The sequence below is a fragment of the Saccostrea cucullata genome, unplaced genomic scaffold, assembly GCF_032062105.1.
Source record: "Saccostrea cucullata isolate Sc308-1 unplaced genomic scaffold, CSIRO_AGI_Scuc_v1 ctg3590, whole genome shotgun sequence".
Lineage (NCBI taxonomy): Eukaryota > Metazoa > Mollusca > Bivalvia > Ostreida > Ostreidae > Saccostrea > Saccostrea cuccullata.
Window position 1 is genome coordinate 14,499 of NW_026926027.1, and position 26,677 is coordinate 41,175.

Here is a 26,677-nt window from a genome sequence, read left to right on the forward strand (position 1 = left end):
TCAAATCAAATGCCTTTGCCTTTGGTGGCACTACATGCGACATATAAGCATTTAGGGTGCCTTGTGGTTTCAATGTAACATAGATTAAATGGATTTTTTCATCATTGACCATATCCAAACTTTAATATGATTTATTGTAAGAAATGTATTTTATACACTCTTTTGTCTCATTTCTTGACATTTATCCTGGCAATAAATTTCATCTTCACTCAGCTTTTTTTTTTCCATAATTGGTTTAAGCAACAAAAACAAGCAAAAGAAAAGGCATTTAACTTAAGTAAAGTGAGTGATTTGTTTCATGAAAAATTGTGAATACAAAAGTTATTTTATCAAATTTATATTTGTTTGTTAGAAGTATGTAGCTTTCATAAAAAGTAAAAAAAAAAAAATCAAAGTAAAATCATGCACGGATGTAGAACATATAAGAAGAATATTTCCCTCAACAAAACACAACGCAACTGGAAGTTAAAACAGGTAACTTACTCTTATTTACATTAAAATTGTACGCAAATCGGGGTGATTAATATTGAATTGAAATTTGTATTTTCCTTAAGAAATAAAATTCAGTGAAATCAACATTCTGCAGAACTTTACGTTAAACATCTTCGTTATAAATCATTGGAACAAAGTTATATTATTATTTGTGTTTACCTTTATCTTTTATTTTGTTCTGCACTCAATGCAGAGACTGACAAAATTTGTGCCATCCCTCCATTTTCAAAAACTTTCTTACATAGTTTGTAGCGTACATAAGCATATTTCACCGTCATGTTCTGCGGCATAAATCTGATTGTGGAAAAGATATATGAAGAGGGATAAAAAAAGACATAAAAATCAAATTCCTTCGACGTCCATCACGAAAAAATTTGAAAGATGTCCTCTCATAAAAATATACATGTACTGACATTTTACACCAAGAAAAGTCTATATAATTAAAGCTTAAATGGAAAGTGGGTTCTACATTAAAATGTTAACAATAGCAAAGCGTCCATCTAAATTCTGTCATCTTCTTTTGCACATTAATGAAGTTCATCATAAGTGTTTAGCTGGTCGAGTTCTCTTAGTTCTGCATAAGGGGAGGTATTCCTGCCAGATTGAAAAAAATACATTCAGAAGTCAATCTGTGCGAAAAAAAATTAAGTAAAGAGAATAAATAAATAAATAAAGTAGTGAATAAAACAATACATACACATCATGTCCACTTTGTTTTTCTGAAAATTATTAAACTTAAAATTTACTATCTTCTAGATACAGTTTTCACCTTTTTTTTCTTCATGCAATGTGATTGAAAATTTATTTCTTAACAACAGCTTTACATATAATTTATAGTTTTAAAACAATTTTCAAACGGTAGACCATTTATATAATTATATTTCCATTTCTAATATTGTTCTCTGTGATACTCTTTGAAGGTTAGAGGAGTTGATTTCTTAATTATTCTGAAATTAGGCAGGTCGATAGGTCAGGAGCTGAGAAGGCTTAATATGCATGCCAATCTCGTGCGCATCTGCCTCTGTGTCTGACGTTTAAGAGGTCAAATATGTATGTAAATCTCATGCGGCTTTCTTTGTGCTTGACGTTAGTGGGCGACGAGTATTGAAATTGCCATGGGTGTCCTCTTTTAATTTAAACCTATGTCTACATTTTTAAAGCCTTAAGTGTATTTATGTATATAAAGGAATTTATGTGATCTAAATACGTAATAAATTGCATATTTTTATTAATTACCAATTTGTTTGAATTCATGGGTCCCGAAGGGTTTTCCGGGTTTTATACTTAAGCGTCCTCTAGTAACGGCTATTAGCCTTATCCTTATCAGAATAACATTTCGGCTCCAAAATGTGGTTTAAAACCCCCGATTTCTTGAATCGTTTGTTAATCAGTAAAATGTTAAGTGGAGCAAAAAAGTTTGCTAGGTCAGTTGATGCGTGCAGCCTATTACTTTTAATATTCGAAATTAAAAAAAAAAATAGTGACAATACCGTAGATAGCCAATTCTTGTAACGGACATGTTGCTACAGGGTTATGTTCCTTTTTGTAATTTATCTTTGCTGAGAGGAAGGGAAATCGCGGTTCATTCAGACTCAAACCCATATTTGCTGCTTTGAGGAAATATACCTTTTCAGGCACGACAACATGGGAGTTTAAAGGAGTCTTACAATGAATCAACTTTCAATACAATTTAGGTAAAATAAAAGTCTATCTAGAAATAAAATCCCAACCCAATTGCAGTAGGTGAAATTAGCTGCAAAGGACCCCTTTTTGCTACAGCAACACCCTGCCACATTTTTTAGTGTTTTTAAGACTCACAAAATGAGATATGGGATGGTTGCAACTGGTGTCATTCCAGAGAACATTAAGGTTCCTATTTTCCCGCCTATTAATACATATATGTTTTCATTTAGGGTGGTAGAAAGTCCGATTGTAAAGGATAAATGGTTGAGAAAGTATCCCTTATTCTGTATTATTTGAATGGATTAAATACCTAGATAGAGGATTCTGTCTGAGGCGGTATCCTCTATTTTTCTGCATCTTTTTAAAAAATTTAATTGTTAATACTATAACCTCATAAAAGCGTCAATTTCATGCTTTAAATATCATAATAATGCATGAGAAAGCTTAACATTGCATAGTTTATCTACCTTCACTTTATACTACACTTACATACAGGTACACAAAGTATTCGGTGACTGTCTGAGGCGGCACTGAATACATTCGTTGTTGAGTATCATATCGAGAATTGTATTAATATTTCATATCATTTTGAATTATTTAAATGCTTTTGTCAAGATATGCAACTATTCTATTCCTGGTACGTACGTTCATGACTTTCTCGAGTTGTGTATGAATTTATCTGCCTTCACTTTATACTAATATACACTTGCATACAGGTACATGAAGTATTCGGTGACTGTCTGAGGCGGCACTGAATATTTATTCGTTGTTGAGTATCATATCGAGGATTGTATTAATATTTCATATCATTTTGAATTATTTAAATGCTTTTGTCAAAATATGCAATAATTCTATTCCTGGTACGTACGTTAATGACTTTCGAGTTGTGTATGAATTTATCTGTCTTCACTTTATAAACTTACATACATGTACACGAAGTATTCGGTGACTGTCTTAGGCGGCACTGAATATATTCGTTGTTGGGTATCATATCGAGGATTGTATAAATAGTTTATATCTCTTTGAATTATTTACATGTTTTTGTCAAGATATGCAATAATTCTATTCCTGGTTGGTACGTTAATGACTTTCGATTATGTATTTATTTTATTTTAGTTAATATTTTTATTATCCATCCTTAGAATTCCATTGATCTATGTTGTGAATAGTTTTCTTAGTATTTACATCGTTATCAAGCTGTATACATTAAGTAATTGAAGCACATTTTTGGGTGGGGCGAGGGACCCTTCTCTGTACGTTCATTGTCCCTCTTGTGGGATGTTTTTGGGCCCCACCTTCTGCTGCATTCTGATATTGTAAAATCTGTAATCTCATTTGGCATTTGTAATAAATGCTCTATACACACACACACCCTCTTTATTATTTAACATGCTGCAGAACAGAGCTGCAAATGTGCTTCAGGTTCACATGAACCGAATTGTTCATCAGTTTCAGTATTTAAGAGCACATAAGTGTATTTATGTATATAAAGGAATTTATGTGATCTAAATACGTAATAAATTGCATATTTTTATTAATTACCAATTTGTTTGAATTCATGGGTCCCGAAGGGTTTTCCGGGTTTTATACTTAAGCGTCCTCTAGTAACGGCTATTAGCCTTATCCTTATCAGAATAACATTTCGGCTCCAAAATGTGGTTTACAAATTTTACCCACCACCACCCCTTCAATCCTCCATAATTATTGTTATTGTAGAAAATACATGTACTAGTTTCTTTTATATAAGGTGCCTATTGTTATTGCATGACTTTTGTTATTGTAGAAAATAGATGTACTAGTTTCTTTTGTTTAAGGTACTTATTGTTAATTTTGTAGAAAATATATGTACTAGTTTTCTTTTGTATAAGGTGTGGGATGTTTTTGGGCCCCACCTTCTGCTGCATTCTGATATTGTAAAATCTGTAATCTCATTTGGCATTTGTAATAAATGCTCTATACACACACACACCCTCTTTATTATTTAACATGCTGCAGAACAGAGCTGCAAATGTGCTTCAGGTTCACATGAACCGAATTGTTCATCAGTTTCAGTATTTAAGAGCACATAATCTACAATTTTATTTCACAATGAAATTAAAATATAAGGAATCACTCTCTAGTTAGTATAGTATGCCAGGGACATCAAGGACAGTGGACAACATGTTTTATATGCATGTAAATCTCGTGGGGCTGCCTTTGTGTTTATTTAAATTTATGTCTACATTTTTAACGTCTAAATCTACAATTTTATTTCACAAGGAAATGGAAATATAAGGAATCACTGTCTTGCTAGTATAGAATGTCAAGGACATCAACGACAGTGGGAAACAGGGGATAATTTTTGCATAATTCGTTTCACCCGTTATGCAAATTATCTCATGTTTCCCACTATCGTTAATACTTTTGGAATACTATACTAGCTAGACAGTGTTTCCTTAAATATCTGATATTACCTCCTATATCAACAGCTGGGAATTCATTGTAATACTCTTTCTCATTTGCAGTATCCATAACCGTCCCTTTCGCTGTAAAAAAGGTTTGTATACATTACAGAAGGTTATTTTTTAAATGGATATCGTATCATGTACACATTTTTAACTTTTAAAACACCGAGCCCATGGATTTATGTATCTTTAACATATATGTGTTACAGAGTTTTACTTTTTACTTTAGAAATAACAGAAATAAAATCTAATTTTTTTTTTTAATTATTTTTTCTTTGAAATGATAAATTTAAATGAGCCTTTTTCGGGAATGTTAAAAAACACATAAAAGGCATATATAGAATTGAAACATTTACGTACGCTGCATTTTCCTCCAGATAAGAAAATTAAGAAGGCTTCCCATCAGCACAATTAATAAGGAGACAACCACACTTGTAATAGTCACTGTGTAGTCTTTTTTACATGTGTTACAAGACTGTGCCTGTCAAAATCGTGCAAATGATTACAATTCATATGTGGAAAATTTGTGACATAGTTATGTATATACTTTATAGTTTATCATAAAAAGAAACTGATTTCAACTTAAGAAAAATGAAAATAAAATAGATTGCAAGCTATAATTATTTCATCACCTTTATTCAAAAATTCTTTTTAAGTTACTATTATCTTCGTATGTTTCATTAATTACATTACCTGTGCATATGCTAGACAATGTCCTGACTCGTGATGACAAGTCTGGCTGACACACTCTGAACTACAGGTCTCTTTACAATTGACTCCCCAGTACGATCGTCTACAAACTACAAAGTTAATAAACAGTTTGAAGGACAATGTCAATCCGTGTAAAAAACTGATCATAAAAAACTAGATATTGAAGTGTTTCATGATAATGAACACATAGAAAGATATATTCAAGGCATAAAAAAGATGAAATAATAAAAAAAGATAAGCAATCATTTCAAAATAATACGTATGTTTATTATATACCATTCGTACAAAGATGTCCTTCGTATCCTAAAGCACACCCTCCTGGACATGTACCATTGACATGGTTACACGTGGTACTGTTCATACAATGTCCACAGCTTTGATTGCAGTTATAACCATACTCTCTACCTTCACACTCTATAAAAATGATACTTATCGCTGACATCCTGTTTTGTTTTTGTACTAGTTATATTTTTGATTTTCTTTCTCCCAAAAACTTTTTATAGTACAAACACAATGCTAAAAAACCAATACCTTAACAATTCTTTTAAGCATTTTTAGCGTGTATTGCTACATTGTACTACCCTTTGCAAATGCAAAATATATACGGGAGTCGACTGAGGTTTCCATTGCGCAATATTTTGCGCATCATTCTCAAACGAAGCGTATTTACTTTTTTAAAGCCATATTTTTTTTCATTTGATTCAAAATATTAACAAAAATTAAGAAATTACTGATTGAAAAATTTAATTGTTATTTTATAAAATGCAATTTTGAAACGATTTTCCATCTGATAGGAAGAATGACGTCGTAATGATCTGTTTTTCACGTCACGATAACATGACGTTCTTCAATCAGAGGTATTAAGAATGTTATGAAAGATAAACGCATTTTGAGATGCTCTTCTGGAAACAAGACTGTAGAATTTTATTTATCTTGCATATAATGTACAATTTAGTATTATTCATCATATATTATAGTTTGAGCAAAAACTATTGTAGTATTTGTATAATTTGCTATAAAGTGCGAATATTTGGCACTTCCCTAAACAATCCAACAGTAAATGTAGCTGCATTTTGACGGCCCCTGAAAAATAACTGGACGGTAGATTTCCTCCAAACATGGCATGAACACTGAAGTCAATGTAAGTTATTTATCTCATACGTGTTGGTGATACAGGCCGTTGGATAAATTTATGCTTTATCAACGGGTAGATGCTTTATCAATAGCACTTCCGGTTTTGACACGATCCCTCGCTTCAAGATTTTATTTTATTGAAACTTTTATTTGTGAAATTTGTTGCCCTTATGAAATGAGTAATATCGTTAAAAGCAAGAAAAAGACTGGTATATGCCAAAGAAGTGTCTTATCTTATCATGGAACCCGTAATGGCTACTTGAAGACAGATGTTACCCCCTCTCCCCTTAAATCGTTTTCGGAGAAAGTAAAGCCTACCAGTTTAGTTGTTGTTATAAGAGTCCTTTGACATCTTCAACAATGCTTTCTTTTATTATACTACGTATGCCTACCTAGTAATGAAGGTGTAACTTACCATGGATCAGCAATGGATCTAGATAACTAACGTTAGGCCCCTAGCCTTGACTAGTATGTTTTGTACTGCCATCGTGAAAAGAGTTTATTTTCACGATCCCCACAGTCCTAACAACTTTCAGTCAGAAGCTCGTTTGATGTAAAGCTCCAGCAACTGTCACATGATGTTTTCAAAGACGCAGATAGCAAAAATTCTAAATTTTGAACTCGATCTACTTTCTCTCGACACATGTAAACATCAACGGTGCTACGTCATCAAGTTATACGTCATCAATTTGAATTGGCAGTCATTCATGTAGTTTCGCAAGGGAAGTCTCAAAGTTTTGTTAAAACGAAAGTCGTATGACAAAAATAGAACATCTATAATTGTGTGATTTGATATTGGCTTTATCCAACTCGTTGAAATGGTGTATATTCGCTCGGCAACCCTCGCAAATATATACAGTGCTGCTATCATATAAGTTGACAATTCTATCCTATCCTTTCGTGAATCCTGCATCCACAATCCTATATATATCCTGTGATTTCAGTCTAATCCTATCCTATACTATCCTTCAACTCTCAGTTTTTTAATATTTAGGAATTAATTTGACAAAACGAAAAAAACGGAATGACCACAAAAAATCTGTTATAGTTATGGTATTCATTAAAATGTTAAACATTTTAATGGAAAAAAATAATCGAGATCGACATTCCATAATTCCTGACACACCGCACATTTGAAATGTAAATTTACGATGTAAACAAACAGATTGTAATAAAACGTGGGCAAGTACTGATTTGCGAACATATGTAAAGAATTTTGGCATCCAGAAGAAAGAATTAACGAAAAAAATATAATTAGACTTTGTTTTAATTTTCCTACTACATGTAACAATGATCGGGAGACATGGCCACAGGATCGCGACTTGCTTCCGGCGTGTTATAATCAATTATTTAAAAAAAAACAACCATAGGTCTATACGTTAATAATTTTTAAGTATATGTTTCATGTAAAATTTTATTTTTTCCTAAACCGAGCAGCATAAAAATAACATGCATGTACATGTGTAGTCTAACTGTGCCTGTATAACATGTTTTTCTGTACGCGATTCTAAAAAAAGATTTTACTAAGACCATAAACCAAACAGACAAGTCAAAATTTAGATCTAGAATATTTTGACTTTCACATATTAAACATTTTAAATGTGAAATTGTCTTATTATATCAAATATTAAATCTAAATGTATGATTTTTTTAAATTTAAATTTATTTTTTTTTATTCTTATGTGAATATTTTTCAAACATGCAAAATATATAGTTGCTGAATAAAAATCAAGATATTCAGAATGTCAAATTTCTTATTTATCTTCATTTTCTTCTCAGTTTATGGTCAGTTCAGTGCTGTACAAATGTATGTCAATTTCTAATTTTGTTTTATGTGTGAAAATTTAATAATTTATGTTTAATATAAAAATATTTCCTAAATCTTCATTGTCAGACTCAGACAGATTGAAAGCAATAAATATTGTAGTGAGCTCACACATGTTCCTTAGATCTTATAAAACATGCATAAGAAATTAAGAATTCACAGTATTTATAGTATTTATAACTCATTTTTGAGTAAGCCAAGTTTGTTTTTGAACTTGGCATTTGATCTTTAATGGTCATCAGTGTCTGAATGAGGGACATTAATATGATCCACACATGTTCCTTAGATCTTATAAAACATGGAAAAGAATTCACAGTATTTACAGCATTTATAACACTTTCTTGAGTAAACCTTGTATTTGACCTTGACATTTGATTTTAAATTTTTCAGTGTTTAAATAAAGAAAACATATTTGATCAAGTTCAGAATAGTTTTATTCAGGGTGATTCCTCAACAATGTTTAACAATTGAATATTCCATTACCATGAGACAAATTCATTAAAAGTATCCATGTACAGGATGAATTTCTATGCAAAAATCACAGATGCATGTACATGTACTTTGTTTAAATTTTTCAATGTTTATCAATGTTTTATAACAGTTGTATAATGTTTTACAGACATATGATTTGGCTTCCTTATCCGTCGCTCAAACTGAATTTCAAATGTCAGAGTTATTGTCAGAGAGATGGTCATAAACCGAACAGTTCCACAAATGTTAACAATGCACAGAAAAAAGCACTGATCTCCTTAATACAAGCACCATGATTTCAGACTTAGGACTCTTTGACACTGGTTTGAACATCTTTCATTATTTAGTCTAACAACATATGGGATGAACTGCAATCTGTACAGCTGAAATGAGCAGGTTTGTCCTGAAAATAGATTGTAAATTTTGTCATATTACACATTTAAACTGTTTTTGATTGTTATTACCTTTCACTTTTCATGTAAAATTAGCTTTAATTTCACCTTCTTTTTTCTCTCCCAAAAGTAGTGCATTAAGAAATCATGAAAAATAAAATCTTATACTGCAACCTCAGTCATATATCAATTTTTTTTAAAAAATCTTATTTAACATAATTTACTTCCAAGTACATGTGCATTATAATTCATTTTATCTTGTCGACTTGCTAACAAGTACATGTATATGAATACATTGGTTTGGGAGATTTTTCTCTATTTTCTGCTTGTATTTATCTTTTAATTAATGTTTTTTCTTTGTTTTCCTTTTTTTGTTTTGAAATTTGAATATTAAAAAGAAAATATATTATTTATATAACAACAACATGACTAGAATAATTCAACATTGTTTTCAGTTTAATTTCCTCTCAAGATTTTTAAAAGAAGAAAATCACTTGTTCCAAGAATCTGCTGACACGTCATATCAACTCAGATAATGATGTTTATGCATTTTAATGACCGTGCATACCCTAACAAAAAAATACTATAGTAAACTATAGTTAACTATAGTTTACTATAGTTAACTATAGTTCCAAAGTGAAAACTTTGGAACTTTGATTTACTATGGTGAAAACTTTGGAACTTTGATTTACTATGGTGAAAACTTTGGAACTTTGATTTACTATGGTGAAAACTTTGGAACTTTGATTTACTATGGTGAAAACTTTGGAACTTTGATTTACTATGGTGAAAACTTTGGAACTTTGATTTACTATAGTAAAAACTTTGGAACTTTGATTTACTATGGTGAAAACTTTGGAACTTTGATTTACTATGGTGAAAACTTTGGAACTTTGATTTACTATAGTAAAAACTTTGGAACTTTGATTTACTATGGTGAAAACTTTGGAACTTGGATTTACTATAGAGAAAACTTTGAAACTTTGATTAAGCACTATAAACCCTTAAGATTATGGTTTTGCTTCCCATTCTGAACATTATATAAGTTTCAAGTTTAAGATTCATTTAAGCTTCAGATTTTATTTTCAAAAACCCAAATCGTCCCTCGAGTAGAACAAAGTACAAGAAATTGTTTTAATGTAAAAATAGTCTCTTTCACCGATAAATAAGCAGTATTTATTCAAATACAGGTGACTCTCGATGGCTCGAACTCCGATCTCTCGAAGTTCTCGATCTCTCGAAGTGAACCTCCGGTCCCGTTTTTTCCTCTATATAACTAAGCAAATTTACTCCTGATCTCTCGAACTTCTGTCTCTCGAAGTTCTCTATCTCTCGAACCAAAACATGGGTCCCGTTACACATATTTCATTGAATTTTACTCTCTATCTCTCGAAGTTTTGATTGCGCGCGTATACACGCCAATCAAGCGTAAAATTGATGCATCCTGGACTTACCTGGAAAACAGTAAACGCCTGGGGCTGGCATGAAGGTGTTAAGTGGGTGTTTACATAGATGAGACTACACCTGTGGGTCGTCCGTGTGTTGATATAATTAATTGGTTATTATATTGGTAAATAATAAACGAATTCAAACTTATTTTGACTTGAAACCGAGACGATACTTTTTAGAAAATAATTTATAGACGTTCGTTTTATTAAGTTTCCAAAGAGTATGATCTTTTATTGGAGTCTACATAATCGCAGTATTGCAAATACTGCACAAGAAATTCCTTTCTCAAAGACTGAATGCCGATTTAAAAACATCTGGTGAACACTGGTGAAGGACCTGATCAAGCCGCGGAATAGCCAAACCGACAATTGCTATTCGGGTTTCATGTAATCATGAAAAAAAGACCAATTAAATGTTGAAACTTTAGGAATTCGTTTTATTTAGTCGAAATATGATCATTGCTGTTAATATCAAGTAAATTACCTAGAAAATACGATTGAAAAACGTGAAAAGACTTTATTTACATATACTTCCGGTATTTATAATAGTAGAACATCGATGATCGGAACTGAAAATTCCGGATTTTATTTACTTTCTATCTCTCGAACCCCCCGATCTCTCGAACTTTTCTTGCGGTCCCTTGAACTTCAAGAGATCGAGAGTCACCTGTATATTTAATTTTAATTATAAATAAATATTAATAATAAAAATATTTAAGTTGTTAAAATAATTACAAAAAAACATTGGAACTTTAATTTACTATAGTAAAAACTTTGTTTAGCTATAATAAACTTTGTTTAGCTATAATAAAAAATTTGGAACTTTGAAAAACTACGGTATAAACTTTGGAACTTTGATTTACTATCATGAAACTTTAGAACTTTGATTTACTATGGCGAAAACTTTGGAACTTTGATTTACTGTGGCGAAAACTTTGGAACTTTGATTTACTATGGTGAAAACTTTGGAATTTTGATTTACTATGGTGAAAACTTTGGAACTTTGATTTACTATGGTAAAAACTTTGAAACTTTGATTTACTATGGTGAAAACTTTGGAACTTTGATTTACTATAGCGAAAACTTTGGAACTTTGATTTACTATGGTGAAAACTTTGGAACTATGATTTACTATAGCGAAAACTTTGGAACTTTGATTTACTATGGTGAAAACTTTGGAACTTTGATTTACTATAGTAAAAACTTTGGAACTTTGATTTACTATGGTGAAAACTTTGGAACTTTGATTTACTATAGTAAACTATAGTAAACTATAGTTAACTATAGTTAACTATAGTATTTTTTTGTTAGGGTAAATACATGATAAAAAATCAAACCATACATACTTTTTAGATTGAAATCCTTTACACTGTGATGACGCATGAGTGCAGGCAAATCCATTCTCTGTACATGCTGTAATAATGAATATTAAAAGATTAACTTGTGTTTCATAACTCACAATACATCATTACAAATGTACAATGTAAGTGCATTGCTGACTGCTGAATGAGTTTATTTAACATTTAAACAGTAGCATTAGAAATGGTCATGATGATTCTACATTCATTTATCATAAATGCACTATAATGAAAGAAACTATTTTCTTACCTTACTAGGGAAATGATAATAGTAACAAACTGATTAAGGCATAATAAATATGATTGTTTTAGTCTAAGAGCTCATTGATAGCTGATCGAATCATGTGACAGAGTATTTCACTATTTGTATATAGGATCTCACATGATTTGTCGCCAAGGCTCGGGGATAAAAATCACACAACTCATTGGATAAAAATCATATCTTACTACAAATCATGTGAGATTCTTTTTATCCTATGTTTTTTACACCACAAATAATGTTTAACACTGTTTTTATATAGGACTCCACTTCATTTTGCTTCATCACTCTAACGCAAAACACATTGTGACGTCACAACTGTGTGATACGAAAACGATATCACATGAGCTATATCCACGGGATAAAGGGTTAAACATGGGATAAAAATATTTATCCCCCCTTCTATCTAGCTACCTCTATCTACACTACTTCTCTCTATTTTTTCCGCACCCTTTTTTAGTTTACATAAAATAGAATAAAATGTTTATAATTTAAGTCATTAGAACATTGTTTAAAGGGCGAAATAAGTGTAAAAATACACACATGTACAGCGTACAAGTTTGTAGTTTACTTACATGTTCTCGCACATCATCTATTCAAGTCCGCGGTCGACGGTTCCTGTGGAATTATCCAATCAAACAGAGCAAATTTAACAGGAAAACACGTTATTACACTTTTACACAAGTAAGAATCGGTTAAATCATCCAAACAAGCTGAAGAAATACGGTCTTTTGATGCCTGGACTCTTCGTTGTTTACATTCTCAAATATTCTTCCGGTGCTTGTTCACGGTTAGATCGTACGCCGTATTACTCGAAGTTTATAATGTAAATCTGTTTTTAGTAAAGAGAATGTTTAATTTCTATTGAAATTTTATAAATATTTCTTTTGTAAATATTTTATATTGTATTTCGTTTTTGTAATTTATTCTGAAATATGAATGAACCTTTGCTCGAATCTGATTGGCTGTAGGATACAGGATAGGATAGGAAAGGATAGGATTGGATTAATTGGATTATGTTCCTATCGTGAATATTCAATCCTGAATCCTATCCGATCCCATCCCATGTCAACTTGTGGGATAGCAGCACTGTACACCATTTCAACTCGTTGGATAAAGCCAATATCAAATCACACAATATAGATATCCTGTATATATGTCCTTTGGTATAAAAATGAAAATCTTCTCTATTGTAGTTTCACACAATGAAACCCCAGTTGAACATGACATATCAATGTTTGCATACCTACATGTAACATGAGAGATTATGAACAAATGCAGAAAAGAAAAATAGAATTTAGAAGATGCAAACAAAATTGAATACGTTTCTGTGCTCTTTGTTAAATATGTATGTTATAGTTTAGATCTGGATGTCAAAAACCCATTCTACACACGGATTCTAAAACCACCACCCTCTATAACACCTACAAAAATAACGTACCAGCTTTGCAGAGGAACCCCTTGTATCCTTTGGAACATCCTTGAGGACAAGTACCTTTAACATGATGGCACTGTTCATCATCCATACAGTGACCACATATTTGATTGCAATTAATTCCATACATTCCACCGTCACATGCTGTTGTTAATAAAAAAAAGTTTTGAAAGAATTATTAAACATATGCAAGACATTTGGTTTTAACTTAAACCGGTACATGTCAGATCAATCACTCAAATCCTGCGTGCAAGAGTATCTAAATTACCCCATAATTAGGTAAAATGAAAGAATATACCTTTTTTTCACCTTATACTTTACAGTTATCTCAATTATAATGTCAATGATAAGAAATATACCCTTTTAATCAATAAGAATATCATTTTCTGAGAAGATTTGCATATCGATAAGGCTCATTCAAAAACTAATGTTCATAATTTTTTTAAATTCTCAATGGCACTGTATAATTGAACATTAAAATTGAAAACACAATATAATATACCTTTGTCGCAGAGCAACCCCTTGAATCCTATAGAACACCCTTCATAACATAAACCATTAACGTGGTTACACTGGATATCTTTTATACAATGTCCACAGCTTTGGTTGCAGAGGTTTCCATACATACCACCGTCACACACTATTTCAAATAAAGAAATTTTCCCCACAATCTGTTTCATTTTGTATCAATTAGAAAACAATTAATAACAATAAATCCCAATAATATATTTACAAGGTTTTGGGAAGAACAGGAATGTTGATACTATACCAGAGTTGCAGAGATATCCTTTGTATCCTTTAGAACATCCTTTTGAACAAGTACCGTTGATATGATGGCATTGTTCATAATTTAGGCAGTGACCACAGACTTGATTGCAGTTAATTCCATACATTCCACCATCACATTCTATATATTTTATTTTTTTTATTAACCATTATCATGAAACATACAGAGATAACGTATAGTATTCAAAAACAAAAGTTCATAAAACAGAACAAAATAGGAGCAAAGCAAACACAGACCTAAAAAACATTAGAGGAATGATCAGATGCCATATGATTTTCTCTGTTTTCGTTTATATGTTAATGTCTCTATTCTTTTATCAAAGAGTTTTCTTCTATACTTTTGCAAAACTTAATAAATATATAAGGAATGATATTATGTTATATATTAGTGATGAAATATTGATATTCCTTGTAAAAATTAATTCAGTATAGATTGATAATAAATTACTAGTTTTACAGCCCGGTCCCTTGTATCCAGAAGAACACCCATGTAAACAAGTACCATTGATATGATGACATTGTTCATTGTTTATGCAGTGACCACAGGACTGAGTACAGTTAACACCATACATCCTGCTCTCACATTCTGAAAATAAATTTTGAAAATGGATGAATAGGTAGTTTTTTTTTCTATATTTTTTGGTCATTTTTTTCGTCCCTTCCTACTTTTCTGTATTATTGTATATACTAAACATCTACCCAAAGATATGAATGAACAAAGATGAGGAAATGATCCTCTCTGGTGGGTCTGCATTCACGGGAATGATATTAATACATATTACACTGATAATACCTTGCCGTGGTATATAAAACATTTAAGAGGATGCCCATGATTGTCAAGAATAAAAAAATTAAAGTTTATATTTGAAAAAAAAAATCAATACAAGTACAAAACAAGTCTTCGAATATTGGATAATAAGATTTAAAAAAAAAAAAACTTCCTATTTCAGTGCCTTGTGTACATTAAAATATTTGTTTCCTTTTAATTTAGTCCCCCTGAAAGGTTTCGAATGTAATCACAAATTCAAACAACCTTGAATATCTTTTTTATATTTGCTCGAAGGGAGTACAATTCAATCACCCTATGGTTTTATAGACGTAACAGCCGTTTTGACGTTTGTGACGTTGCAAAGTTAAATAACGCAAACGAATATTGCGAGGAAAAAAATTGACAAATGAAGTACTAACGCACATTTGTTTTATTTTTGCGTTAATTTTACAGGGTTATAGTTTTTGAATTAAATTCAGTCAAAATAATGTACATGTTGATTTTCTAAAGTATTGAAAATGCATATAGTTCCTACTGTGTATTCTATAACGCGCCGTGACTTGGTTTCGCGTGTGTTATGGAGATTTGAACGTCGTGAATTTCTAATGGTTTTCATAAAGAAAATTAATCTGAATATAAATATACATGTATGTGCCTTCATCTTTGCATATAATTTTTGAATTGGTTCCGTGGTGTAGTGGTATGTCTCTCGCTTCATGTGTGAGCGGTCCCTGGTTCGAATCTCGTACGATCTATTTTCTTTTTTTCCGAAAAACATTTTTTAATGATAGTATTCAGCATGTGAAATGAAAATGTTATGGGGTCTGGTTTGTACAAACTCATAAAATCATCATTACGTTGTGATAAATATTATATATAAATAGAATCTTCTATACACATAATAAAGAATAAGCAATCAAATATTCATTTTCATATTGGCGTATTTTATTTGCTACAGTTTACATGTATACATTTAATAATTCTACAAATTCAGTCAGGGGGACCCGTTTTAATTCATAAAAATTCAATATCTATGTTTCTATCTGAGTTTGTATATAGATATTTACTAAAGATACCCAGAACTATTAATTTAATTTGAAATAATCCTGCAAATATCCCCAGTTTATACATTATGTCAGAAATCTTGACGTGAGCCCATTGCCGTGGTGTTTGAGAGAGAGAAACGAACGACAACTCGGCATAGGAGATTGTTGACAATTACCTTGTTCACATAGCAATCCTTTGAATCCTACAGCACACCCTTCTGGACACGTACCGTTGACGTGATTACACTGTGTATCGTTCATACAATTTCCACACTTTTGGCTGCAGTTGTATCCATACATATCTCCATCACACTCTATCAAAATCATTCCTCTTTTTCTTAATGCTTGATTAGAATATATACTATAAAAGATAAATTAACTGTTTATAAAGGTGGTGATACTTTCATTCTTTCATTAAGTATTTCACTTTCTTACATATTGTACAGGTGCAAATTTATCTCCATTCTTATATGTTTTTTTCTTTAAGGTCATATGCAACGAAGTTTGAACTCCTGGAGTTGAAGAGTTACACTAAATGAAGGACCTGTGTCCAGTACTTTTTATGTCTATAATTACTCTATCTGGATTTGTACACCTCTTCTAAAACAAATTTTGATAGGAAAAATTAGGAATTTGTTTCGTAATTTTTGTATTCTTTTCTTTGAATAATGCAAAAAATTTTATAATTTGATATCTTCCAAAAACCCCTTGTAATGCATGCTATTTTTTTTTTTATCTATGATCATCTAATGGCATTATGGTCTTTAAGTAAGAATATTTTGAAAAAAATTATCAGTAGGTAAGGTACCTTGCGTATGTCATTAATAAACAAAGATGATAATAAATTACTTATTTTACAGCCCGGTCCATTGTATCCAGGAGAACACCCGTGTAAACAAGTACCGTTGATATAATGACATTGTTCATTGTTTATGCAGTGACCACAGGCTTCATTGCAGTTTATACCATACATCCCACCATCACATTCTAGATATTTTCAAAGATTTTTATTAAGAAAACTAATTTTTAGGTTGTCTTTTTTGTCTTCTTGATAAATTTAAAACAAACATTTTTTAATGGTGAAAGGTATCCTTTTTACAAATCCCATTACATAGGAATAATAATATATTGATAGGCTAAAGCCCTGTGTTATGAACGAGACATTATTCAGTGATTTTAAAAAATATATATATTAATGTGGCAGGTAAAACTCTGTATCTTATAGATTAATTAATTTAATTTTGCTTAAGGGGATGAAGGACCTTTAGCTGAAAAAATACCTGTCATTTAATTTTTTTTCATATTTTGTATATATCTTATTTAGTATGTCCTACATTCTATAAAGCAGACATATCAATAGGTTTCTACACTTATTTCTGAGATATTGAGTGACAAATACCATACCCCACAATGTCTGAGCGGAGTTTTTATTCTCCGTGTTTCTGGGTCCATTACTCGGTCGATAATTGAAATTTTTCACCATAGATAAAAAATATACCAGCGGAAATGTGTCTTTTAAAATATTTTAGAGTATGAATAGGGTTAAAAATTCGAAAAAGCAAGATTCTTTTGTAACACCACATCTGGAGACGGAAATTTACGACTTTTTTAAGACAAGTTAAAGCATAAAAAAATTAATTTGCAAAAAATCCTATCATTCAATATTTGAAAATTTACGTCGAAGTTCAAGGTCGTCATTGTATTGATTAACTGTAAAAATATCGATTGATGAAGCTGAGCTCAATATTGCACGGGGCAAAGTTAAACGAGTCATGATCATGAGAAAAACGTGTCATGTTTACATTTCTCGAGTACGGGCAATTGAGCATCTTTATTGTGCAAACGTTTTGCTAAATTTGAATACATATCAAATATATATTATTTTCAGTGTGGAATATATATACAAGTTCTTATACATGTTCACATAAATTTGTCAAAACCCTTATAAACTAAGATGGTAATAATTTACTGGTTTTGCAGCTGGGACCCTCGTATCCAGGAGAACATCCCTGTAAACAAGTACCGTTGATATGATGACACTGATGATAATTTAAGCAGTGACCACAGATCTGAGAGCAGTTAGCTCCATACATCCTGCCGTCACATTCTGTAGAAAAGACATTGTAAGAGCATTGTTCTTTAATATATTGGTTATGTTACAACTGTTTCCTGGTTGACGTAGAACCATAACCATAAAGTAATATTTTGAAGTAAAATTTCATTCCATTCTTTTTTTTAAATTCTAATAAGATTCATTACCATTCCTGGCACCCTGATATTATATTTTATGAAAAATACGTTAAATTCGTAATTTACATGTACAGTGTACTTACTAAAAAACCCAAGATGTCCTAGATGAAATATACGTAATTGACTTAACGAGTTAAATTATTGATAAGCAAGTTGATGAAACAAGAATATCAAGTCTCGTTTAAAGTCATCATTTCGTATATTCTATGGTCGATACAATGACCTTGTCGGCAAATACAATTTGTCATTGAGTCAAATGCTGACTGACGTTTTTCATACCAATTGTAAGTCCATTATTTATACACTGAATTGACGACTTTTTTCCGTTATTTCCAGATCATGACAACGAGTACACGGCGGGTTTGACCGGCGGCAGGGAATGCTCACTCCTCCATGGCACCTGATCCCATCTCTGATGTCTCGGAGGTCCGTGTTTGCTCTGCTTTTATTTTGTAAATTGTTTCATGGACGTTGAGATTGAATACTGTTCGTTATTTCCATATCCTTCTTGGTTTGTTTTGGTCCAAAAAAAACATATTTCCAAAATAATAACTTCAAAATAGAAAATGTGATATCTTGGTCACAAAGAAAACCCTTTTAAGCTTGAAACCAAAAGAACACCTATCTGAACATGCACCTATGACATGGTAAAACTGTGTATTTCAAAGTAAAGTATTTCAAATGTGTATTCTTTGTGAAAAGATCTGTCTTTGGGTACTATAACATTTTATCTTTTAATCTTGGGTGGGAATATGGCTGTCATATTTCACACGTGTACATGTATTCCTTATGACAAGATCCTTCTTAAGACACCACCAAATTTGACCTATTGACCTTTACCTTGGTATTAATGTGACCAATTTTGACCAAGTTATGCAGTTTTGATACATTTCCGGGAATTTGTATCTCCTAAAGGGCCGTTTTAAAGATTTTAATTGCTTTTATATTTTTCTCAAAAGAAAAAGATACATGTATTTTTTTTAATTTTCACCAAAAAATCATTGTATATCGATAGAATTTTAATTTTGCTTGAAAGTAATTGCTTCAAGTATCCGTTGAAGTAAGCCTTAAATCGTAAGCACTGAATGAATTATAAAACTTACTGTCTATACAGAGGGGTGTCTTAAATCCAGCAGAGCAACCTCCACTACAAGAACCGTTGACATGGTGACACTTTGTATTATTAAAACACTGACCACATTCCTCACTGCAGGACGCCCCATACCATCCTCCATCACATTCTTAAATATAATTTTACGTACATTTGACCAATGTGCTTATATTTATCACCACTGTTTTACAGTTATTGACACCTATAGTTTGTTTTTTTGTTTTTTTTTAATCAGGAAAAGATTATATGAGAAGAATTATTATTTGGACTAAATATTAAAATGTATTGATAATGTGTTACAATTTTGATAAAAATCATTTTATATTGCTTGAAATAAGCTTGAAATTATTGACGTTTAGTTGTACACTTACTGTCGATACAGAAGGATCCATTGTATCCAGGAGAACACCCTCCTAAACATGATCCATTGATGTGGTGACAGGGCATGCCATTAAGACAATGTCCACAGGTATTATTGCATTTTAAGCCAAACTTTCCGCCATCACATTCTTCCAGAAAGTGTTAAAAAAAATTAATTGTACTTCCATTAATCCATAAGCGACTTTTTTTTAAAAAACTGATTCTTTGATATATATTTCAAAAATTTGCTTCAAAATTCGTCATTTTTTTTAATGCTTCCTTCGTGTCCCGCAGAGAAACGGTCTTAACAAGAATTGTTGATATGTTGTTAATTATTTTTCTGATCGCACATATCACATTAAGATAATAAGTAACTTCATCCCTCGCATTCTTAATTGAAGTAATGATATACTTTCATTCTCCTTTAAGATAATTATACTCAAACTTGTTTTCACAAGAAGTAGACAAAATGTTTAGGTCATTAATATAACGAACAAATAATAAAACATTGCTTTAATTTTTAATTACTTTTGTGCAAACAAAATATATTTCTGGTAGGTTTTGAAGTAATCTTAAAGTTCTAGACACGAGGTGATGTTGGTTATTTATTGTAACTTACTATTAATACAGAGGGGTGTCCTATATCCAGGAGAACACCCATCTGTACATGATCCGTTAATGCGGTTACAATAAGCACCATTAAGACAATGTCCACAGGTGTTATTACATTTCAGGCCAAACCTTCCACCGTCACATTCTAAGAAATAAATATTTTCTTCAAATCATAATCAATTACTGTACTCCTTATTACTAGGTGTTTTCTTTTCAATTGTGCCACAGTCTTTAATTTAGTGTTTTACATAATTATAGAAAGCTAATAATATATTAGAAATATGAACATGTTTAATCCACATGTACCAATATGTTTTCAACTTCAGCATTCATAATAGGATGCATATGAAAGTTTTTTCCCTTATAACTCATACGTTTTTTACATAAAGGTCCTTCGTATCCCGCGGAGCAACCTCCTAAACAGATACCGTTGATGTGATGACATTGTGTGTTATGAAGACAATGACCACAGCTCTGACTGCAGGCAGGTCCGTACATTCTACCATCACATTCTTTAATGTAAAAACATGTATGTAACGTTATGTTTAATGAAACCCACTGTTCATACATGTACCATCATTCAACAACCCACAAAAACTAAACATACTTTAGAATTATTTTTTTCATATGATACTGCAAAATCAGTAATAACTTTTTTAAAGAAAATGCACATGTATTAAAGACTATGGCCATGATGTAATTTTTCAAAAGAAGAAAAATCCTAAGGAAAGGAAAGGAGAATTATGATACAATTTAAAGGAATACACGTATTTTTGAAAAACCGGTTAAATTTTTAGTAAGAGTGCATTGGTCACAATAGTTTGTATCAACAGAAAAGACATTCCAAAGGAAACCGACATGAAAACAATGTCAAAGCTCCTACCTTTCAATATTTAGGCACAGGTTTAAGGATTTGCGAATAATTAAACAGATGTTGAACCAGAAGTTTTTATCCAAAATTATTTGACATAGTATCTTTGAATATACAAAATGAATCTTAGCGGAAAAATGACATGAGAATGAAGTGAAGATCCATTTAAAACGATTCACTCATTCATTAACTTCCAATTTTGCGCATTTCTTTTCATATGATAAATTACTGTTTTAAAATTTACTTACTCTCACTACATCGATGTCCTTTATAACCCGGATTACACTCGATACAGTATCCTGTAGAGATATTACACCTTTGCTCGAGACATTTTTCTGGACATAATTGGTCACAATACTGGCCGTAGTACTTAGATTCAGGGCACCCTGTTAGGTATAAGAAAAATATGAATTGTCTTTATAGAAAAATGTGTAAATAATATAAGTACTTTTAAAAAGACGATAGCATATGAAATAAAAATTGTTGTATATTTTAAAACTCACCGTAAACCTCCAATTCACACAATTCACTGTATGCATATTGAGAGTAGTAACTTGGATACGTCACACCCGGCTTCCGCTCGTTGTAGTATATGACGTATCGCCCGTCATAAGGACAGTTGATTGTCTGGTTCTCTGTTGGTGTTCCGTTTACTAGTTGCATTTCGTGAAAACATAGACGCCCACTGTCTTTATTTGTATCGTTCGATATGTAAACGTAAAATCCAGCAAATCTGTCATAGAATGCACCAGGGTCTAAATAAATAGATTTGTTTTTATCAATGCAATTTATTTCTGATATTTTTTTCCTTTTTAATTTCAATTTATGAAATCACGCGCATACGCGGGCGAAATTAATATTTCTTTTAACTGATAACAAAGCTATCCCTAAAATTATCTTTCATTTTTCTAATGACTATTCTATGTACAGGCTTATGGTACATGTATTACGAAAAAACTTAAAAATCCAATTTATAGTTTACGAACAGAAATAGATAGTTTTTAAAATATATATACATCATCTCTAACGCGCTTCATGAAAAATACCTACGTGACAAGCCTGTGTGATTCACACACCAATAACTCACACAAAACTTAAAAACATTCCTTAAGTATTACGAGAGCAAAATACATTAAATTTTGAGTACCAAAAAATGTTCTGACCACAAGTGTGCTCAAGAACAATATGCATATATTAAATTAATATTATAATTCTATACATTATAAAAATTATTGAAATTAGGGGACTTGCTTCTGATGATTTAAGATTAAATATCAACATAATGTAAAATACTACGTCATTTTCTGGAGATAATATCTAGTATGGGACACCGTAGATAATGATTATGTGTTAAATATTATCAATCCATTTGTTGTTTTTCCTGTTACGAGTATAATCAAGAAATTCACGATGAAAATATCGGGGTCAGATATTGATCATTACAAAACATCCCCGTGAATTCATTTAAAACAAACAATTTCATACTTGGAACATTGTCAGTCCTATAAAAGATGTAAATGTGACTAATGCTGACGACTCTCTGTAGATCCACCCTCCATTCCGCTGTTTGCTGACCAGGGCCAGATATTGTACACTGATCTCCAGGGCCTGCACGGTTGGAATATTCTCCATCCACTGCCTTATCTGCTCCCCAGATTACTAGCTTATTTGGCCAACCATAACGCTGCCAGGCAGGTTTCCTTAACGCTAAGTTAACTTGTAAGCAGAACATACAAAGTATAAGCTAAGAGGAATTAACTATTAATGTATGTTTTATCTAGATCGGAAGTTATATACTCAGACTAATTCTTTTAAAGCAGTTTACTATACTAAGAACGTGTATCTATTTCTGATTGCAAAAACTTTTTAAAAAAGAATATACAAAAGGGTTAAATATCTTACAATAACTGCAGTGCATTCCTTGATATCCTGATAAACAACCTTTCACACAGTCACCAGTGACGGCGTCACATTGCTGATCCTGACACGTCACTGGACATGTCTGATTACAGTATTCTCCAGAATATCCAGGAATTGGACAGCCTATGTATCAAATCATTATTATCAACAATTAATTTACTTATTTAAAGCTTTATTATTCCTAATACTTTCAATTAAATCAGGAAGGACGACATTGTCGAGGAAAATTCGCCCGTATCATTCAAGTAGGACTTCAATGACAGTTACATGTATCTGCAGCAACTCACCATAAATCTCCACTTCACAAAGTTCACTAAATGCATACTGAGAATAGTAAGGAGGATAGACCACGCTGCTAAGACGTTCGTTGTAGTATATAACATATCGTCCATACACGGAGCAGTTGATCCTCTGATCTTCTAGAGGTGTACCGTCTACAGTCTGTAATTCATGGAAACACAGTATTCCGTCCCCTTTTGAAGTCGTGTTGGAGACATAAAGGTAAAATCCAGCGAATCGAGATGCGTACGAACCTGCATGCAGAGGTACAAATTCAATATCATATATTCTTGATCAATGCTGTTAATTCATTAAATTATTAATTACTATAATTTTCAAAAATCTTGTTGATGTGAAATCAATACAAGCATCCATTTTATAAGATAAATACCAGGATTATTATCCGTCCTATAGAAGATGTTGATGTAACTAATGCTGACCACACTCTCTAGATCCACTCTCCATTCTGCTGTTTGTTGATAGAGTGCTGATTGTGTACACTGATTGCCAAGTACTCCACGGTCAGTATAATTCCCATCAACAGCCCTGTCTGCTCCCCATGGCCTAGTTTGTGAAAAATCGTTTTTCTGCCAGGCAGGTTTCCATAATGCTAAATTGTCTATAAAAAGATAATAATCTTATCATTTAGAAAGACTTCATAGAGCTGTTATTTTTATGCAAAGATACATAATGAAAAAATAGCTTATGCAACTTGATTTTGCTGTTGCTCTGTATATTATACATAAAGACGCTTCATGATAATATTGGTGATTTCATCAATTTACATGTGTAGCAATCATCGTTATCACCTGCAAATTAGGTTGATTTAGTTCATTCGATATGCAAGAGCATGATCTTTAATCTTTATAAGAGCAACTTTTTTGAAGGGATATAAGCTATTGAAAATAATTGGTTAAACAAGAATATGGATAGCCCTATTAAGAGTTGTCTAAATGGACTTGGGAGCTTGAATATTGTTCGTTATGTTTATACTATACAAAGGCATATGTGTAGCTATTATGCTGATATCAACACATTTTCTTTTATTTCTTCTCAAAATATAATCAAATTCTATTTTAAAATAATTTACAAGACAACATGATACAACACTGATTTCTCGCTGTTTTCTTTGAGCACAGAAACGTCTATGCCAGAAATAAATTATTTTGAAAAAAAAAAACAAGTACGTATCTATGGTGTTAATGAAACATTTATATGAATATAAGGTCAATTAAAAATCACTAGTAAGAACTGTTTCATTTATAAGCAAAAGTAAATTAACATAAAATATCCTTTTCTTACGATATGCACAAGTACACGTTGCATACAGGATGGCATAGAAAATGATGAGAATCATTCTCTTCGATCTGTAGGAATAAAAGTAAAAGTGAAAGGAAGCATACATGTATGTAAAATAATTTGATATTTACATGAAACCTAAAATAAACCAATATAATTCATATTAAATACCGTATAAGTAGAGATTTTGGCATTATTAACGAGGTTGCCAAGATCGTTAAAATTTCATGAAGCTTATTATTAATATCGGTTTATTTGTAATATGTTCTTTAGTGAGCTTTTTAAAAATCGCTAAAATTACATCTCGCTAAAATTAAATTACCGATTTTAAGGTTAAATTGCTAAATTTGCGTCTCGCTAAAATTTCCACTTATACGGTATATGAATTTTTCTTCTTAGAATATGTGGCTTTAAACTATAAGATACTAATGGATAGAGGATATAGTTCTACATGTAAATATATCGGAGACCGTCACGGTTGTTCCTCGAACGCTTCTTTTACTTTGCGCCTGCGTCTCAATGTCAAATTCCATTGTAGAACGTAGAGAACAGTCTATTGTGTGATACTGTATGATTTGAAGACCATAAAAAAGATCACCTACTGCTCTACGGCCTCAAGAATCAAATACAGGTCAAATTTTGAAGGTCTCCACCATCAATGATTTGAACATCAATATATGTTAGAATGCTCACATAAACGTAATCAACGAATAAACATTGGTTTATCGTGCTTCTGCACTGAAGAATGATGATTGCTTAATAAATGAGGTCCACAACACAACTTTTTATTGATAACGTACTACATATAGATACAAACTTCCTTTAAAAGATTCCATTTAAAAATAAACAAAAATTCCGATGTTTTAAACGTTGAAAATTTTAATCTTACCTTTGAATGTAGATATTTTGATTACAAAGATGGAACCTACATATATATTTGATCTAGACCATTAAGTCAGTTACTAGTTAGGCACAGATTTTCAATAATGATGTCTTCCATCTGCCTATTTTGAAAGATGTGCAAAAAAGACCATGAAGTTCGTATGCTAACGATACTGTATCTTACTAAAATTTAGATTTTCAACTATAAAAATTCCAATGTATATGATTAAAGTTCGATTTAAGTGACACACAATGAGACAAAATTGATATTAAATTTGACACCTGATAAGGACATTTTTCCCTCAAATATATTGGTGTGTTTGTATATATATTTTTACACACATGAGTTAAAATATCAAATGAAGTCAGGTATTTATGCAAGTGTTATATAGGGAAATTGTTAGCAAAAAGACTTGTGTTTATAATGATCTTTATTTTATTCAAAAATGATTTTATAACAGGATTAAAAAAAAAAGTTGGGGTTCATATTTACTTGTGCCTATAGTTAGCATTATTCCATTCACCAACGGTAAAACAAAAGGCAATCAGCCTGGCAGACTGGCAGATATTCAAACGATATAATATATAATTTGGAGACGTTGCATGCTTCTCTGTAATCTGTAATTTATTAAACACTCTCAAATACGAGTTGCTGAGACAAGAATAACAGCAGTATCGAAAATAGTTTTGAACTATAAAAACAAGAATATCAGCAGTCTCATTCAAATTAATTATTTCATAAATTATATTTATAGCGATTGAAAACCTTGTCAGAAAATACGAGGGTTGATCCAAAAGTAATGTCACTGTGTCCATATCATTTATATTTGGCGTCAAATT

General features: G+C 31.5%; 1 protein-coding gene and 1 long non-coding RNA gene across 2 annotated transcripts; one reads left to right on the forward strand and one right to left on the reverse strand.

Annotated features, from left to right (window-relative positions):
• Positions 1-299: 299 nt before the first annotated feature.
• On the reverse strand, positions 300-25,014 carry LOC134270414 (multiple epidermal growth factor-like domains protein 10). Its single transcript, XM_062752640.1, has 24 exons — positions 24,959-25,014; positions 24,048-24,275; positions 23,665-23,910; positions 23,360-23,500; positions 22,943-23,173; positions 21,961-22,212; positions 21,706-21,843; positions 20,961-21,098; positions 20,594-20,731; positions 19,986-20,123; positions 19,607-19,744; positions 18,223-18,360; positions 17,103-17,240; positions 16,430-16,567; positions 14,887-15,024; positions 14,422-14,559; positions 14,155-14,292; positions 13,659-13,796; positions 5,607-5,744; positions 5,313-5,419; positions 4,980-5,100; positions 4,629-4,700; positions 1,190-1,211; positions 300-1,086 (listed from the first exon to the last, which is right to left on the reverse strand). The coding sequence occupies exons 1-24, from the start codon at positions 25,011-25,013 to the stop codon at positions 1,020-1,022; spliced, it is 3,336 nt and encodes a 1,111-aa protein (XP_062608624.1). The 5' UTR covers position 25,014; the 3' UTR covers positions 300-1,019.
• On the forward strand, positions 2,849-4,141 carry LOC134270417 (uncharacterized). The gene is made up of 2 exons (XR_009992818.1): positions 2,849-3,948; positions 3,990-4,141. It is a non-coding gene; the product is annotated as an uncharacterized LOC134270417 (long non-coding RNA).
• Positions 25,015-26,677: the final 1,663 nt, after the last annotated feature.

Excerpts from the sequence above, each read along its gene's own strand:
- LOC134270414 (XM_062752640.1), bottom strand. The coding sequence starts at position 25,013 with ATGATTCTCATCATTTTCTATGCCATCCTGTATGCAACGTGTACTTGT. Across the intron at positions 23,174-23,359 it reads AGGAATGCACTGCAGTTATT|TTAACTTAGCGTTAAGGAAA; the intron begins GTAAGATATTTA and ends TCTGCTTACAAG. Across the intron at positions 14,293-14,421 it reads AGGATATCTCTGCAACTCTG|TGTGTGACGGTGGTATGTAT; the intron begins GTATAGTATCAA and ends TATTTGAAATAG.